General features: G+C 34.6%; 1 protein-coding gene across 1 annotated transcript in view; it reads left to right on the top strand.

Moving 5' to 3' along the window:
• The window catches only part of FMN2 (formin 2), a 67,001-nt gene that overhangs the window by 27,754 nt on the left and 23,124 nt on the right, over positions 1-16,123 (top strand). Inside the window, exons 9-10 of the mRNA XM_015816691.1 lie at positions 3,199-3,291; positions 10,291-10,342. Of these exons, the coding sequence (XP_015672177.1) occupies positions 3,199-3,291; positions 10,291-10,342 (145 nt within the window). The remainder of the gene's footprint in view (positions 1-3,198; positions 3,292-10,290; positions 10,343-16,123) is intronic.

Raw genomic sequence — 16,123 nt, 5'->3', positions numbered from 1 at the left:
GTTGCCAGGTCTGCTTCCAAAAAATAGTGGACAAGCGGGGGGGGGGGGTGTTAAGTAGTAAAAAAAGTAGACTGTACAGCTTTAGATTACATACCATTTCATCATAAAGCTTTTGAATAAAAAAAATGTCCACTATTTTGTGAAAAAAAATAGTGAACATAATGTGAAAAAAGTGGACTGTCCACTCAAATAGTGGACACCTGGCAACCCTATCTGTATGGCAGTGGGATAGTCAGATCACTTGAGAACTCTCTTGTAGAGAATATTTTTAAATGCATATGTCTATAATATATTAATAAAAATAGTTTGGAAGAATGTTTAGAGCAGGAAATAAAATGCATTCATCATCCACATATCTCTCCATTTTTAAAGTATAGAGACAATTCATGTATTGAATTTGTAAAATTTGAATTTATTTTTAATACATTTTCCAGAGGTGTAATAACTGAGTATTATAATAATCTCTCTTCCAATTTCAGGTTAAAAGAAGTTTGGCTGAACTTTCATAACATTTTCACTCTTCAATATTAATATGAGCTATATTCTAATTGACCATGATTTGTTGCTGTTGTTGTTTGCTTGCTTTGTTTTTGCTATGGTTTGACAAATTATTCAGTGCATATTGGACCTTTCACATGTACCCAGAAGCTTGGAAACAAGCTGTTCAGAATAAGGTATTTGGAGAAAGAGACCTGTCCTTTTGTGGACATCGCATGCTATTTTGTCATGCAAATGGCAAATTGTTAGCAGAAGCGGCAGCAAATTTGGAATCCAGATACATATCTGTATGTGTCTGTGAGTTTGAATTCTATAGGTGCCACTTCCCTTGTAATGCCATAAATTTAAATTGAATCCACTTATTTTGTCTTCAGTTGGGCAAAAGAGATGATGGGAGATTAGTACAATAAAAATATTGATTCTAATTAATTGTTGTTGATAATAACATCAATATTTCCTCCTATACCTCAGTAGCCAACATCAATATTTCCTCCTAGTCAGCTCTCTCTCTCTCTCTCTCTCTCTCTCTCTCTCTCTCTCTCTCTCTCTCTCTCTTAAACTGTCAATGGTTGGTTCATTCTTTACTCTAAACATGTACATTTTGTTTTGTACTTTCTGCTCTTGAAGTCAGAAACCAGACTGGTTTTCCCTGAAGGGACAACAGAAGTCAGTGAAACCACATAAGCGATCAAAACAAGCTTATATTGCACCGCAGCTCCCGCACTTACTGTGTAATTGGCCTAACATCACATTTGTTTAGACACAGAGCCTATAAAGACTAAACTTGGTAACCATGAATGGTCTCATTGAGGTCAATAGAATTTACATGGTAGGGTTGTTAAACATGTTTACAAGCGTGTGTGATCTGAGCCTTGGTAAATTATTGTAACTGAGTAGAGGATTCCACAAAGTTTAAAAATAGTTTTTGGCTATCTGATTTGCACTTGTGGATAAGTTTTAAAAGGCTTATCCTTGTAAGGCAGATGCAGTATTGTGTGTATTTTTTTTAATCTCTTCAAGCAACAAACGTTAGTTAATTTAAAAAACAAAACAGGTTCACCTATTAAACAAGTCTTACTACTTTCGGTAAGACTTTTGGCAGTTTTGCTTTAAGTGAATATTCATTTCCCAATGTAATTTTAATGCACCTTCTCTAGGTCTGATTCAAAAACAATTTCATTTTTAAAGCCATGTCATTGATTTTATATTCATGTAAAAGCAATGTTAAGGAATTAAATAAACAAACAGCTGTAGTATATTTTAACTCAATCTTCTTTAATTTTTATTGGAAGTATTTCTTATAGAATGTCTAGTTATTTCTAGAGAGTGCCAAGTTGAGAAAAGCTACCTTAATTCCTTTCATTATTTTTAAAATTTTTAAAAATGGGGTTTTACCACAAAATGTTGTCATTTTTTTCTAATTCCAGTTATTATAAGTTTGAAACTTTAACTGCCATTCTGTCAAATTTTTCTATGCATTCATTTGAACAAGGCCATCAAATTTTAGAACCACATGTGAAATAAAATCCACAACTGTGTGCTCCTAATAGTTAAGATCACTTCTTTAGATTTTACTTCCTTTGTTTAACATTTTAATTTGAAGTTTAAAATCAAGCATAACCATTAAATTCTCTGAGCTCGATAACCTGATAAATAATCATTCAGTTCAATATCTTAGCATGAGCACCAGCAATTGTTTTTTCAGATGTGATTTGAAATAAAAGGTTAAAGTTACCCACAACTTTGCAGACCATTCTACATTTTAAAGGTCTTTCATAATTTTATTCTGCTTTTCTCTTAAATGGTGAATGTCAGTTACAGTTCACAAGAGAATTTTATGGTTTATCATGGTAAGAATTTAGGATGTTAAGGTGTTGGATCTATACTGAGAAGACCCAGATTGAATACTTTGGTGATCATGGAACACACTGGTGATTTTGGACCATTTATTATCACTTACCATAACTTGTCCATGTGGTAGCTACTGGGAAAAAAATGGAGTAAGAATACTATGTATGCAGCTTTGAGTTCCTCAAAGAAAAGCTATAAATCTAACAATAAGTATTAAATCTATAACCATAAAAGATAAATTATTCAGCACACTTTAGCTTGGATTTGGAAATAGCCAATGAAATTCAATACTTTTTGTTTGCTTGCTTTGAGAATGAAAGCAATAACAACATATATATGCATTAATTTGCATATTAAAGAGCTATTCTTTGGCCAATACATTTAAATGACTTTCAGATTTGCTACTGGATTCTGCATGCGTATGCATCCATAATGATGCTAATTTTGGCTTGCATCAGAAAAGCAAACAGTTAACAGATAGGATATTGCTACTGTGATATTGCATGCTGATTTTTTTCTAGTGAGATTCATTTTTATTCTACATATGTGGCATTGCAATGATAACTATTGAAGTTGTATTCTCGTACATTAAAAATTATGTTTATATACAGTAGATTTCCATGACCGATCATATGAATGCTATCATTAATAAACTTTAGCCAGTCTAAGTGGCAGTAATCCAACAAAAACAGGTACTTTTTCAGTGAGAAATCAGTCTTTGCAACTCATCCTAGATGCCTGTTGGGATCCAACACAGGGAAACTATAAATGAAAGTCTTACCTTTTCTTTATAATGAATATTATAAAGCAACGTTTTATTTCAAATCCTCATGTTCCTTTAATTTTCAGCATGTGAGACAGAAGCAGGCAAAGTTTGCCAGTTTTCATTAGAAGAACACATCCAGCCCTTTAAAGACAACATGGACAAATTCATTAGTCAAGGTAAATAATGACTAGTAATTTAACCTTTCCAAGCTTTATCACAAGAATGTTGTAGAAACAATATTTAGACATGGTGAATGACGTGTCTATTTATTTTGGAGCCATAGAAATGTGCAGATTAGCTTAATCAGAGGGTTTCTTATTTCAAAATAGCTTACCTGTTCTGTGCTCCCTTTCTGAATGTTATTAGTGGCCATTGTTCACTAAGAAAGTTTTCTGAGTTCGTATTCTGTGTAGGAAGCAATTTTCCAACATTTGTTTCTTGACAGTTTCATAAACTGGTGCCTTGACTTGTGTCCAGATACATGGTGATATTTTTCAAAGGGCCTATAAACTTCTGGGTTATTTCATTTGCAGATTGCCTCTGGACAGTCATATGTTTTGGAAACAAAATCCAAAGCATTTTCTAAAAATGTCCAGGTCACGTTCAGGAAATATAAAAAGAATTGTGGGTTTGTAGGACATAGTTACTTTTTCACCTTCATTTCATTTTTTTTCAGTGATTGATCTTTATCATGTTTTTGTGCAGGCACAATATCTTTTAGGTTATTACATGCCTACATAAACACATGCACAAATACTCACAAATTATTTAAGGAAAAAAAGGGACCTCTTCTTTGGAACTAAGTTAGAAAGACTTTCTAGTGTCTTTAGTAGTGATATACCATGAAATTCTCAACAAATATACTATCAGTATTCTTCCAACCCTGAATCTTCATGGACTTTGAAGAAAAAGTCCAGATACAGATGATACAGATGAGGCCTTTCTATAGCAGGTGACTAGTCTTTCAATTGTGATAATGGAAGCTTTAAATTATTCTGACATCTGCTGACTCTGCCAAGAATCAGAAGACCGACAAATAACAGAATAATGGAGTTGGAAGCGACCTTGGAGGTCTTCTAGTCCAACCCCCTGCTCAAGCAGGAAACCTTATACCATTCCAGACTTGTGGCTGTCCAAACTCTTCTTTAAAGCCTGCTGTGAAGGAGCACCCACAACTTCTGAAGGCAAGCCATTCCATCGGTTGATTGTTCTCATTTAAAAAAATTCTCCTTAGTTCTAGGTTGCTTCTCTCCTTACAGTCATTAGTTTCCATCCATTGTTTCTTGTCTTGCCTTTTGATGCTTTGGAAAATAGGTTGACCCTCCCTCTTTTTTATGACTTTTCATGGCCCTTAAGTTATTCACCAGTTGACATAATCTGAGTTTGGGAATAATTCCTGGTTTCCCTGCCATGTCGCCTTCACTGTCTGCCAAGGCTCTAAACTGATTTCCATGCTTCCCTTTACTTATCTGTCACAGTTAAAGAAACAATAGAAGCCCCAATGGAAGGAAAGTGTTTTTTTCCCCCCAATTGTATCATCTCTCCATCTGATTTCAACTCTTTCCCTGGCCTCTTCTCCCCCCAGTCCCCTTAGAAAGATTCCTCTTGGCAGTTTTTCCCACCTGGAAAAACCCTGTTAAGGACATGGATGTGCTGCTTGGAAAGGGAAGCAGTGATCCTATATACGTCTTTCTTGTCAGCTAATTCTCCCCTGCAGATGTCATTTCCATTTAATATCTTTCCCAGCAGAGTATTAGTAAAAAAAAAAAAAAAGGTTTGCCATGTAGGAGATGTATGGCCAAAAACTTTGGTTAATTTCTGTAATTAAAGTAACATTATATAGCTTGGAATATAAAATCCTCTCGTTTTTATTTGGCTGGACCAAATTCAAACTTGAAAGAGTTCGTGTAGGATTTCTCTTTCTTGCTGAGAACTTGATAGGCTTTAATTGCAATAGGTTTTCTATGGTCATTTGTTATTGAGGTCGATTTAATCAATGGGTTGCTTCCGCAAGACTGGACACATAAAGACAATGTAGAAGAAGCAAAACAAGGAGAGCCTGCAGAGCACGGCTTCTGAAATTCTTTCCAAGCCCTTCTTAGCAGGCCCGCCCAGGATCACATGATCAAGAGGGAAGAGGGCTTCGGAATGGAGCTGCCAGCAGTATTCCAAGTTGTTGTCCAACCACCTCTCCCATAGGACTGAATAGGGGGGGAATCTCTGCAGCCTCTAACTGGATCCAGTTCATTTTTTGAACTTGATATTTCTTTTGCTGGCGTCTCCTCCACACAAAACTAGGACTTGCTCTTTTTGCTTTGGGGGAGATTTATCGTGCTGACAGATTGACAATTAGATTTTGAGCACCTTGATGGCATTTCTTTCCAAGGGGAAATAAATAAAAAGGACAACTTTGAAGATTTGTTTGTACAGGATGTATTCAGGAAAAGTTTTCAAAACAATTTTTGAAGTTTAATTTCTTAAAATTAACATTGAGTATGTAGTTCTCCAATATGCAATTCATAGATTAAATATTTCCATTAAAAAAAAGGCAAATCAAGCTGTTTACTTGTTTTTTGGTACACAAATTCTTCTGCTCAATCTAACTTTCTTTGCATTGCCTCGTCTATTGGTTGGAAGTAGTTTCACAAAAATCTTAAAAGAAAAGGATTTTTAGGACATAAGGAGTTGGGTTACAACTAGCAATAACAACCACTGCCTTGAAAATAGTTTGCTTCCAGATATGTTGATGAAGCTTCTCAGTCATCCAGGTCTGGCAGCTGAACTTATTTTCTTTGTTTCCAGACAATCTTCCAATCTAATGCAGTCTCAAACCCCACGTATTTAATGCAGACATAGTTCTAAGTCACATACAAAATGATCAGTTTTATAAACTTTTATATAAACTTTATAAACTTCTGTCCCAAAGGAATCTTGCCAGAACTGGAATGATTTTTGCCCCAGATATCTGTTAATTCCCAACAGATAACCCTATAGGGAAAAATTAGGGCTAGTATACCTGGACTTCCAANACAAGGCAGCAAATTAGACTAGAAAGTCTCCCAGGTCCCTTCCAGCCCTATGATTCTATAATTTATTTTATATCTAGTTAAATGTTCTGTGTTCTTCCTTTTTGATATAGTTGTATTAAAGTACTAAAAATAAAACGTCCTAATTAAAATAAGAAAAATTTCTAAATGTCTGAGTCCTAGAACTGTAATGAATCATATATACTCAAGTAGTCCTCAATTTACAACCAACATTGGGACCACAACTTTGGTTGCTAAAGGATGTGGTTGTTAAGTCATTACATGATTTTACAAACATTTTCAATCTGATTGCTAAGTTAATCACATGGTCATTAATATATGTATTACATATAAATACATTGTAATATACATTGCTCCAGGTATGTGCAATATTTTAACACTCCTGTTTAAAGTGCTGTATTAATTTTAAATGTGGAAATTTCACATTATTCATCCTGCAAAACTTTAACCACTTATCCAATTTTTTTTAAATGAACTGTGTGAGATGTTTGAAATATGGCCAAATTTTATCATGTAAGCATTCCTTAAATGTAGCACACAAACAAGGAAAATCAAAATCAGTAAACATGCAGAAATATTCAGACAAGGAGATGAAAAGACTCTTGCTGCATTCCCTCTTTTATTATTATTCATACCTAGTTTAATGTTTAGTTACTCTTAAGTTCAAGTAGACTGACAGTACTCCAGACATCAGTTGATTCCAGTTGCCATTGATGCTAGTCAGCATGGCTACCTAACAGAGATGATGGGAGTTACAATCTGAATTCATCCGGAAGATTCCAAGATCTCAGAATGTTTTCTATACCTTTGTATTTAAAGAGAATGTTGATTTCTTCTTTTTTATTTTAATAATGGAATTTTCATTTTTTGAAAATGAAGATTATAAAGAGACTCAGGACTTTTTCAGGACAGTTATACAAGTTACTCAACAGATGTGTGTAATAATTTCCTTAACCTAATTAAAAACTTTAGTAAAAATAAGATTTGGTTTCATCACTATGGGGAATTCTTTATATTCCATTGGAGAGCTTTGGCTTCTATGGACTTGTTCCATACATGTTGTAAGAAAAGAAGCAATCTTTAACCTTTTTCTCATTAATTTGATTTGTCACTTTTTCCATCCGTAGTGTCTTTCTGAATCCAGTCCTTAGTTTAGTCAATGAGGCAGCTTTTTCATTGAGAAATAATTGTCATTCTTACAGTTGAAAGTTCATGAAACAACAATGAAACTTTTGGTCTCCAAGAACATTCAGCAAAGCCACTTTTAGCTCTAATGCAGAATTTTTTTTTACTTCAAGCTAAACATACTTTCTTTCAAGATACCTATATTTCAACAGTTATTCATCACAAGCCTTTCCAGTATCAGTTGCCTTTATTAAGAGATGAGATCCAGTAGCCAAGTAGCTAAGCAGCATGAATGTGGCACTGAGTATCAAAAACTGTTGGCTGCCTTTTCTCTAGTTATTTCTATACATAGTTTTGTGTCATCTTCCCATCTCTTGCAAGAGTAAGACATGTGCCATAGGACTGTTGGTGGCAATCACTTGTCTACATTGGCTCATTGGCTTCTCATTGTTCTGTATAATATTTTGGACTTGTTAGTACTTGTGCAGCTTTTACCTACAGAGAAAAGGTATTTACCCATGTTCTCTGTTTCTACTTCCATTTTTACCCTATGTCCCACACGACAATAAAGAGATTGACAGTGCTGGATACTGCTTTCATATTCTAGCCCTCCTCATCTCCAAGAGGCTTACTCTTGAAAAGATTTTTTTTTATGTAATGTCCTAAGGGGAAAAAAAATAGAGATACATCTTTGGATCATAGGATTGAAAGAGACATTGAAAGTCTTCTCATCCAATATCCTGTCTAGTGCAGGAACATTTGTCTGTTTTGCTTGATTTAATTTTTTATGGTATAATGTTTTATTCGTTTTAGCAAACTAGTTGAACAACATTCCATATTTCATGATTAAAAACTAAAATTCTAAAGTTTGTATAAATCACATTTATACAAGATTATACATTCTTGGAATAAGCAAGAATGAAAAAAAAATGCTGCCAATTCAAGTGGCTCCTTCAGAACTGAACAGGTTTGGCAATGAATTCTTAAGTATTTGATACTCGAAAGATTAAACCTCTGGTCCTGGGGATCAATCCAAATTGGATCCTGCAACATTATCCTGTGACACGTATAATTGCCTTCATTCTAGGTATTCATTTATGTCTTATGTCTGTAGTGACATTCGCTAATATATCTTCCTATACAAGGAATTTTTTTAAACAGTTTTTCACCAATTGTATCGATGCCAAGGAGATGCACTGCTTTTGTGATAAAGTTAAGCATCTGTACTTGAGAAATAGTTGCAATTAAGCCTTAAAAAAAAAAATATGCCTCTGCTCAAAGGATAATTATGTAATGGTTTACCCAGTTCAAATTTATTTGGCTCCAGGCCCAATTTCGGTTAGTGTTAAATTGCAGGCTTGGAATGAAATGAAATGGTTGTGAAGCTAATGTTATGTTTCTCCTGCTGTCCAACCCCAAGAAGCATGTTTGTGAGCCTTGACTTAATTGAGTTTAACATTGACTATTGTGGATAATTTAATGGGAAAATTCAGTGCCTTGTCATCAAACCCTATGTCTCCATGGGTTGTAAAGTCAATATGATGAAAATGTGTGGACTCATACATCCAGACTACCTAAAATTTGGATCTCATTTCCATGAATTAACAAAGCTTTGTCCTTCTCTATCCCTTGTCAACTGTTCTTAGCAACAAAAAGTGGCCAAGTTTCTATTTATTTTAAAACCTTGGTATTTAAAAGTGGATTTAGTCATTTTTCAATTTCTCTTAAGCATTTTGTCTAATGATGGGGTGTTGAGATGAAGATTGGTATTTGAAAAAAAGAAAACTCTATGTAGTATTAATAACAGAGTGATCACTTTAAACTGCTACAGACAAGTGCTACATTCATACACCAGCATGCTCTGAAGCAGCTTTCAGAGATCAAATTCTAAGCATTACACAATCCTAACAACAACAACAACAAAATCATTGAAGGAAAATGACGAAGAGGACGAAAACCTCTGTGAAACCTTATATTGATATGATGTAGACCTCTTCAAGTTAAATTAACACTTAATTTAATTTAACTTAATCTAAGTTTTAATGGTAGATATAGTAGTTGAACTTTGATGGCTCTAATATTCTGTTGTCCTATTTAGTTTAACCATTTCTTCAGGTGTCTTGGAACAAGTGTGCAGCAAATTCTCACTAACTGCAGTCAGCATATCTATAAGCAATATTTTTCAACAAACTTGATTTTCATCCTTTTATTCAGTTTCTAATCATTTTTATAATTCTTAAATAAAAGGAAAAATAAACCTGCCCAGACTGGCTTTTTTCCTGCTTTTATAAGCAGCGTGCTTCGTCCATCTCCCTGTATCTGGGGTCAAGTGAACCATCACTTTCCCTCTTCTCTACTGATACACAGAGAGCCTACGATATGCTGCCCATATCATAGGCTCATAGATGCCCACAACATATACTGATGATGGGGGGGGGAGGAATGTAGAATGTGCAGTAATTAGCAACTTTCTTTTTGTTTCATGTGGAATAGAAGCTGGTGAATTTTTCCAGAACTTTGTTTTATTATTAAAAAGAAATTCAGTTTGAGACTTGAAAAAAGAGGAAAAAAACTTATCTGCCGGAATTTTGGGGGAAATCTATTGGCTCAATCCTGTCTATTCTCAGTATAGTGAATTTGGCAGAACTGAAGATTGTGAAAGACAATGAAAGTTGAAAATGGTTTATAAAGAATTGGGGGCAATGGAGAAAACCTTTTGTCATGGTTCCGATTAATGAAACAATATTATTGCTTTGACACCTTTATATGGAAGTGCCTTCGGATATGCTCATTCCTACTGTGAGCTCAAGTGATCTTAAACTGTTTGTAAATGTATTAACTCTACATTTCATTATTTTAAAGTCAAGGCCAAGCTCATAGACTCAAGAATCATGAAAAAAACAACAACAAGATAATAGTTTTCTCCCTCAAAATATGTGCATGAGAACTTATTTAATAACATTCTTTATTTTACCTATAACTTTATTTCTGTTTGTTACTTAGCTAAAACTGACCATGAGATGGAAGAAAAATCTCTGGCAGAGACGCACAAAAGGTGAGATGAACAAATTTAATTTGAAAAGGTTTCCTTCAGTATCCAAATAGTTATCTTTGATTTTAGATAATGAAAGCAATCTTAAAGGGCTACCATGCAATCGTAGTTTATTTGAGATCTTTGGGTAGCCAATTTTCTCATATATTATTAAAGCTACAAGATTTAGGCTTTTGCTGAAACTACTACAGCACTATTCAAAGAATCCAAATAGAGTGGTTGTTTGCTTGAAACTGTGGGGATTTTTCTTCAGACTAAAAACAGATGCATTGCTCTTATTCTTTATTTTGGGCTCCCCACTACATACAAAGGAAAGGAAAAAAGATGGTATTAAATTATTAATCATACTGAAAATTCAACATTGCTTTAATGTGTCAAAGTAAGTTTGCAAAGAAGCCAGTGTTGTCTGTCTAATTCAGTAATGATGTAAGCATTCGCAAGAACTGAGGCTTTGAAGACTTTATAGTTGTTATTGCACAATTTCTTTTCTCTTCGTTTTTGCAATGTGGCTTACTTTCAGAACTGGTTTTAGTAGCAAATGGAAATTTTTTAAGAAATTTCCATTGCTATAAAAGCCAAATCTTAAAATCCATGTTTTCCAAATCCAATGGAAATGACAGAACTGCCAAATTTTGAATCATGGCTTTACAAAATTAAGTATTTATATATGCAATTATCTACTGCCTAAGAACAAACAGTTTCTAGAAACGTTAGGAACACTAGAGAACATCCTTAGGGAAAAAAACAATTTATTCCTACTACAAATATCCTAATTAGACTAGGAATGTTTCATTGAATTAAATAGCTTTGAATTTACTCTGGTTGTAGCTGTGATTTTTTCCATTATTTGCTTTATGTTTGTTAGTAGTTTAAATACCTCAGTGCTTGTCTCAGTCTTTTTCTCACTCTATGAGCGGTTGGACAAGGCTGAATCTCAATATTTTTTTTAATTTAAGTGTTCATTTATTGGGCAGGCAAACTTAAATAACTGTTAAACTCTACCAGCTACTTAAAAGACTTCACTTAGAGGAATTGTATGAATAGGCACAAGGAAGAAACTGTGTGGTCTTGAAGACATGGGCCGCATAAAGTCGTTGAGTTCTTATATCCTTGATTGATTATAGTCACATTTTTGCAGATTTAGAGTTGCCCTTCGAAAGATATGCCTTTCATGTGTAACGAGAATTGGCTATTAGAATACACTAAAGGAAGGGGAAGAGAGAGGTCAATCTCACCTTTTTTATATGAGGATATTTCAATTATTGCATTTATAAAATTATTGCAGTAGTGCTTAAGAATTTGTTAAAGCATCTTTTGATGGACAGTTAGGCAATCTCCAATTTGCCAGTATGTCATTGTTGTTTAGAAGTAGCCCTGAAGCTGCAGGTTGATTTTGGTTTTCTATTTCTAACCATCTACTTTGCCTTTTTTTTTTTTTACTGAAACCATACTATTGACAAGAACAACATAACATGCTGTAATTTTCTAAATACTTTAGAATGTTATCTTACTGAACTCTGTGATAAATCCATTGTTATGTGATCAATGTCTAAATACATAACAGGATTTTGCCAGCTCCCCTTCTTCCAGCTCATGCTCTCCCCATATATTTCAGCTAGTAATTTCAGTTTATTTCTAGAGCAGATTTTAAAGATACAAGAAAAAACGAATTTCTCTGTGGAAATTAATTCACAGAAATATAACTTTGGATTCCATCCTATAATACACATGTATGCGACTGAAACATTTAGAGACAAAAATCTTCCACAGATTGTAAAGCAAAATGCATGTCATCATGAATATGCTTTTTTTTAAAAAAAAAAATACAACTATCTAAGTCTTTAGCTTGCTTTGTATGTATGAGCTTTCTGAAATTTTTTAGCATTTCATATTGCCAACCAACAGAAGGGCAATCTGTTAGTATAATAATTTTCTTTGTAAATTATGTGGTGTAGAAAAATACTTCTTTATATTGCCACAGTAAATTGGGTTGCTTTTTTCTTCCTCTAGGGTATATGTGCTGTCAAAATTTTATTTACCATTCAAACTATGTCAATGTCAAAGACATTTTTGGGGTGGAGGGTGAGAGGAGAGCTCAAGAAAACTAAATAAATAAGAGATTAGTTGCATTCTGCTAATCATGGGTAAAATAGCTAGGCACTGGGTGAATAGACAAGTTGCTGCTAGCTGCAGTGATGGATTAGCTGAAGCGCAATTAATGTGATTTAATGTGATTGGATTTTTCTTTTTGAAGTGACTATGTGCCACAGAGTGTCTATGTCATGATTACATGTCTTAGAATGACAAGGAAACATCGATTCATTGTTTGAAATGGAAAAATGGTTTTACAACGCTGCCTCTCTATGGCATTGTAAAGCCAAGCAGCCATGAAAGAAAATGAAATAGCTAAAAAATTCTTCAAGTGGATACTGCTTTAAGCACAATGCTTCTAGAATAATCTTATTGTTTATCAGATGAGCTGAAATGGAAAATTAATCTTTCACACATAATGAAATGGTATGTCTGACCTGTGGATTCTATAAAATCTCCGGCTGTTCATTTGTCAGAAGTGAGATGTTTAATAGTTTCTGAAAGGCTATATACATTTTTATTTATTTATCATATTTAGTGACTTTAAGACCGACAATGTGTGAAGTGTTTATTCAAGAAATGGGTTTCTGGCATACGAGCAAAAAGAAAAGTGAAATGTTTACTTCCCAATAACAGCACATTGTGTGATCTCTGGGTAAGGATCCTGAGACAAGAAAAATACCACACCATTCTGTGTTTATCCAGTTTACACAGGCAGACAAGGAAGGCTCCAGCCTGTTATTAAAGTTGAAGTGATACAGCCCCAAACAATGACGTCAGTCCCTGAATAATATTGATAAAGTGCAAGAGCAAAAGATATGACACTTCCCAATTTCAGCTTTCATGGGCAGTTCTCAAGAAACCATAAAATATTTGACACAGTCAAGTGAAAAATACAGCTTGCTTCAAAAGGAGACACAAGAGTGTCTCAGGCATAAACATTCACAATTTTCAGTGAAGACAGAAACCGTTTTTCAAGATCTCAGCCCCAATTCTTTTCTCAGTCATTCTATGTGAGATCCTTTTTTAACAAAAATAGGACTGGCATGGGTGGAATCTGCTATCTTTTGTAACAAAAATGTGCGTCCTTTTGCTCAGTGACAACCCAATTGCATGAAACTTGATGTGTGCATAATCAGCACCATTTCTCTAATTTTCGGGGGATGTGTATGGAAATCCCATTTTTAGGGGGGGGAAATGAAAAAGTCTTTACTTTCCTTCTGGATAGCTGAGGTCTTCAACATTCTGTGCAAAAGCTATGTAAGTTTTGGCTGGAACAATTGGAATCTCAAATTAAGGTAACATCTGGCCTAAAACAATTTTTTTTTAAAATCACTTCATTTGTCTATCTCACTTTCTTACTTACCCTTTAAATTTTAGATACAGCTAGTTTTTGACTTATAACCACAATTGGGACCGGAACTTCCATCATTAAGCCATGTGGTTCTTAAGTGAATCACGGCCAATTTTGCTATCTTTTTTGCCATGTTCATTAAGCAATTTACACAATTGTTAAGCCAATCCAGGCTTCCCAATGACTTTGCTCATTGGAAGCTGCCTGCAAATGGTGACAATATGACCCTGGGATACTGCATCTGTTGTAAATACATGCCAGTTGCCAAACACCCAAATTTCGATCACGTGAAGAAGGGAATGTTGTAGCAGTCGTAAGTGTGAGGACTGATCATAAGTCGGGTTATTCAGCACCGTCTTAATTTCAAACAACATTAAACAAATGATCATAGGTCAAGGACAATTACTTATATTGTTTGAGATGTCACTTATTATTTGAGCTTCCATTTTTAAAAAAGAAATTTGTAAGTAAACATTTATCTGACTTGGATTCTGTTTGGAAAAAAAATTGAAGAGTCTATATCTGATGGAGGCAAGGAGGTAGATGGGAAACCAGGAAAATGAACACAGGCACCTGTATGTATGTGGATACATTGCAAAGTAAAAAGAGAAGCTCACATATATATTTCAAGGTGAAACATGGGATTCTGTGTTGCATCTTTGTGTGTCTTGAAAGTTTGTATTTCATAGTAATTTTTTTCCAGTAATCATGATGAATAATTTTACTGTCCTAGACTTTCTTTCCTATGGATCGTTTCTGTGTATGCTTTTCATTTTATGTGCTTCACTATTTTGTGCCGTTCCAGAACTAACTAGCTATTATTGATTGTAATGCACATACCGTATGTTCTTTCCTTGGCATTTGGCTGATATATAAAACATATACTATAATGGCCAATTCTGAAAAATGCATGATTATATCATAATACAGTCCTTTAGGTGTCTCTTCGACTGATTGTTTAAAATGATATGTGAATATTTTCCCATATCCAATGGTTCATAGGAGGTGCTGCCAGTTTCTTCCAGAGACTGATAAGCTTGAGCACTAACATGGCAAAGTATCTTCATTGGTGTTGTTGTTGTCCTTTTTTCTTAACTGGTCTGTGATGCAAATGCACATTACTCTGCTGGAGTATAGAAGTAGTAGCTGTGAGCTTCTGGTAATAAGAGTGGAGGCAGTTAGTTGTATCAGCAACAAAGCTTTACATCCCTATTTTGGAAACTTTTAGAAGGATCCATAGCAGACATACAAAAAAACTAAAATTACCAATGTTTATTTATTACATTTAATATAGCCATTATAAACCATTTTCACGCTTATTCCATGTTGTTTTTGTGATAAAAGAAAGAAATCTTAATATAGCGTCTGAAGACAGTCAACACTTATTTTTGGAGTAAAATTCAAACACACAGGCTTGATAAAGAGTTGGTGTTTGAAACTTCATTATAGTTCTCCTTAAGTAGATCAAGGAACTAGAAGAAGGTTTATTTAAGGAAAAAATGTCCTCTTCTGTCCCCCTTTTTTCATATTGCACCATCCAGGAAAGTTGCTTCATTTAGTTGGTTTGGGGGCTTTTAACATCTGCTGCTACCAATGAACCCACAGACATCTGCTGTGTCTCATTTGCAAGGCACTACTGGAATAAAATCACTCAGTTTTGTGCTGATGTGGTTTGCCTCAGTTGTTGCAAGTGCAAAGGGGCATTCAAGGTCCCATCTACAGTACTTCCATTTTGCAGAAGTAATTTCAGCTCTAGAAATCCAAGCGTGTGAGCATTCAGCTCCACGTCTTCCCAGCTTCTATTTCTACCTGTTACGGCCAATTTGATCTAACTATAGGAGACTGACAGGATGGATCTGACCTATAATGCCAGATATCTTGAAGGAGATATGTGTTCTTCAGAAAACGCGCTCTGATCCTTTGATTGTTGACAGTTTCTAGAGGTCTGCAAAATGACAATAATTTATCTCAATGAAGAGTGGAAATAACACTGAATGACTTGTTGAAGTACTTTTTCTTTTCCTTGCCTTGAAACTTTAACCAGCTATTCCATTAGAGTGCAGCTTTGGTTATTCTCTTAGACCGCTAGGCACCATGCTTTTCTTCTATAATTCAGAACATTATGATACTATGGTCACACTCAGCATGCGATATTCATACCTCTTTCTCAGGGCAGTTAAGCTACGATATCTCAAGAACATTGGGAAATATGGATTTAAGCTATCCAACTTTATTTCCCTGTCCTATTTGATTTATCTGTATCAAGAGAGTCTGTGCAAGACCAGATTCTGGAAGTGGTATTCACTGGAGGAGACTAGTGAGTTGAGGGTGAAGTTCAA

Source organism: Protobothrops mucrosquamatus, unplaced genomic scaffold (genome assembly GCF_001527695.2).
Source record: "Protobothrops mucrosquamatus isolate PMUCROS unplaced genomic scaffold, P.Mucros_1.0 scaffold480, whole genome shotgun sequence".
Taxonomy (NCBI): domain Eukaryota; kingdom Metazoa; phylum Chordata; class Lepidosauria; order Squamata; family Viperidae; genus Protobothrops; species Protobothrops mucrosquamatus.
Note: the sequence above shows the minus strand (reverse complement) of the source record. Positions and strands in the feature narration are given on the sequence as shown.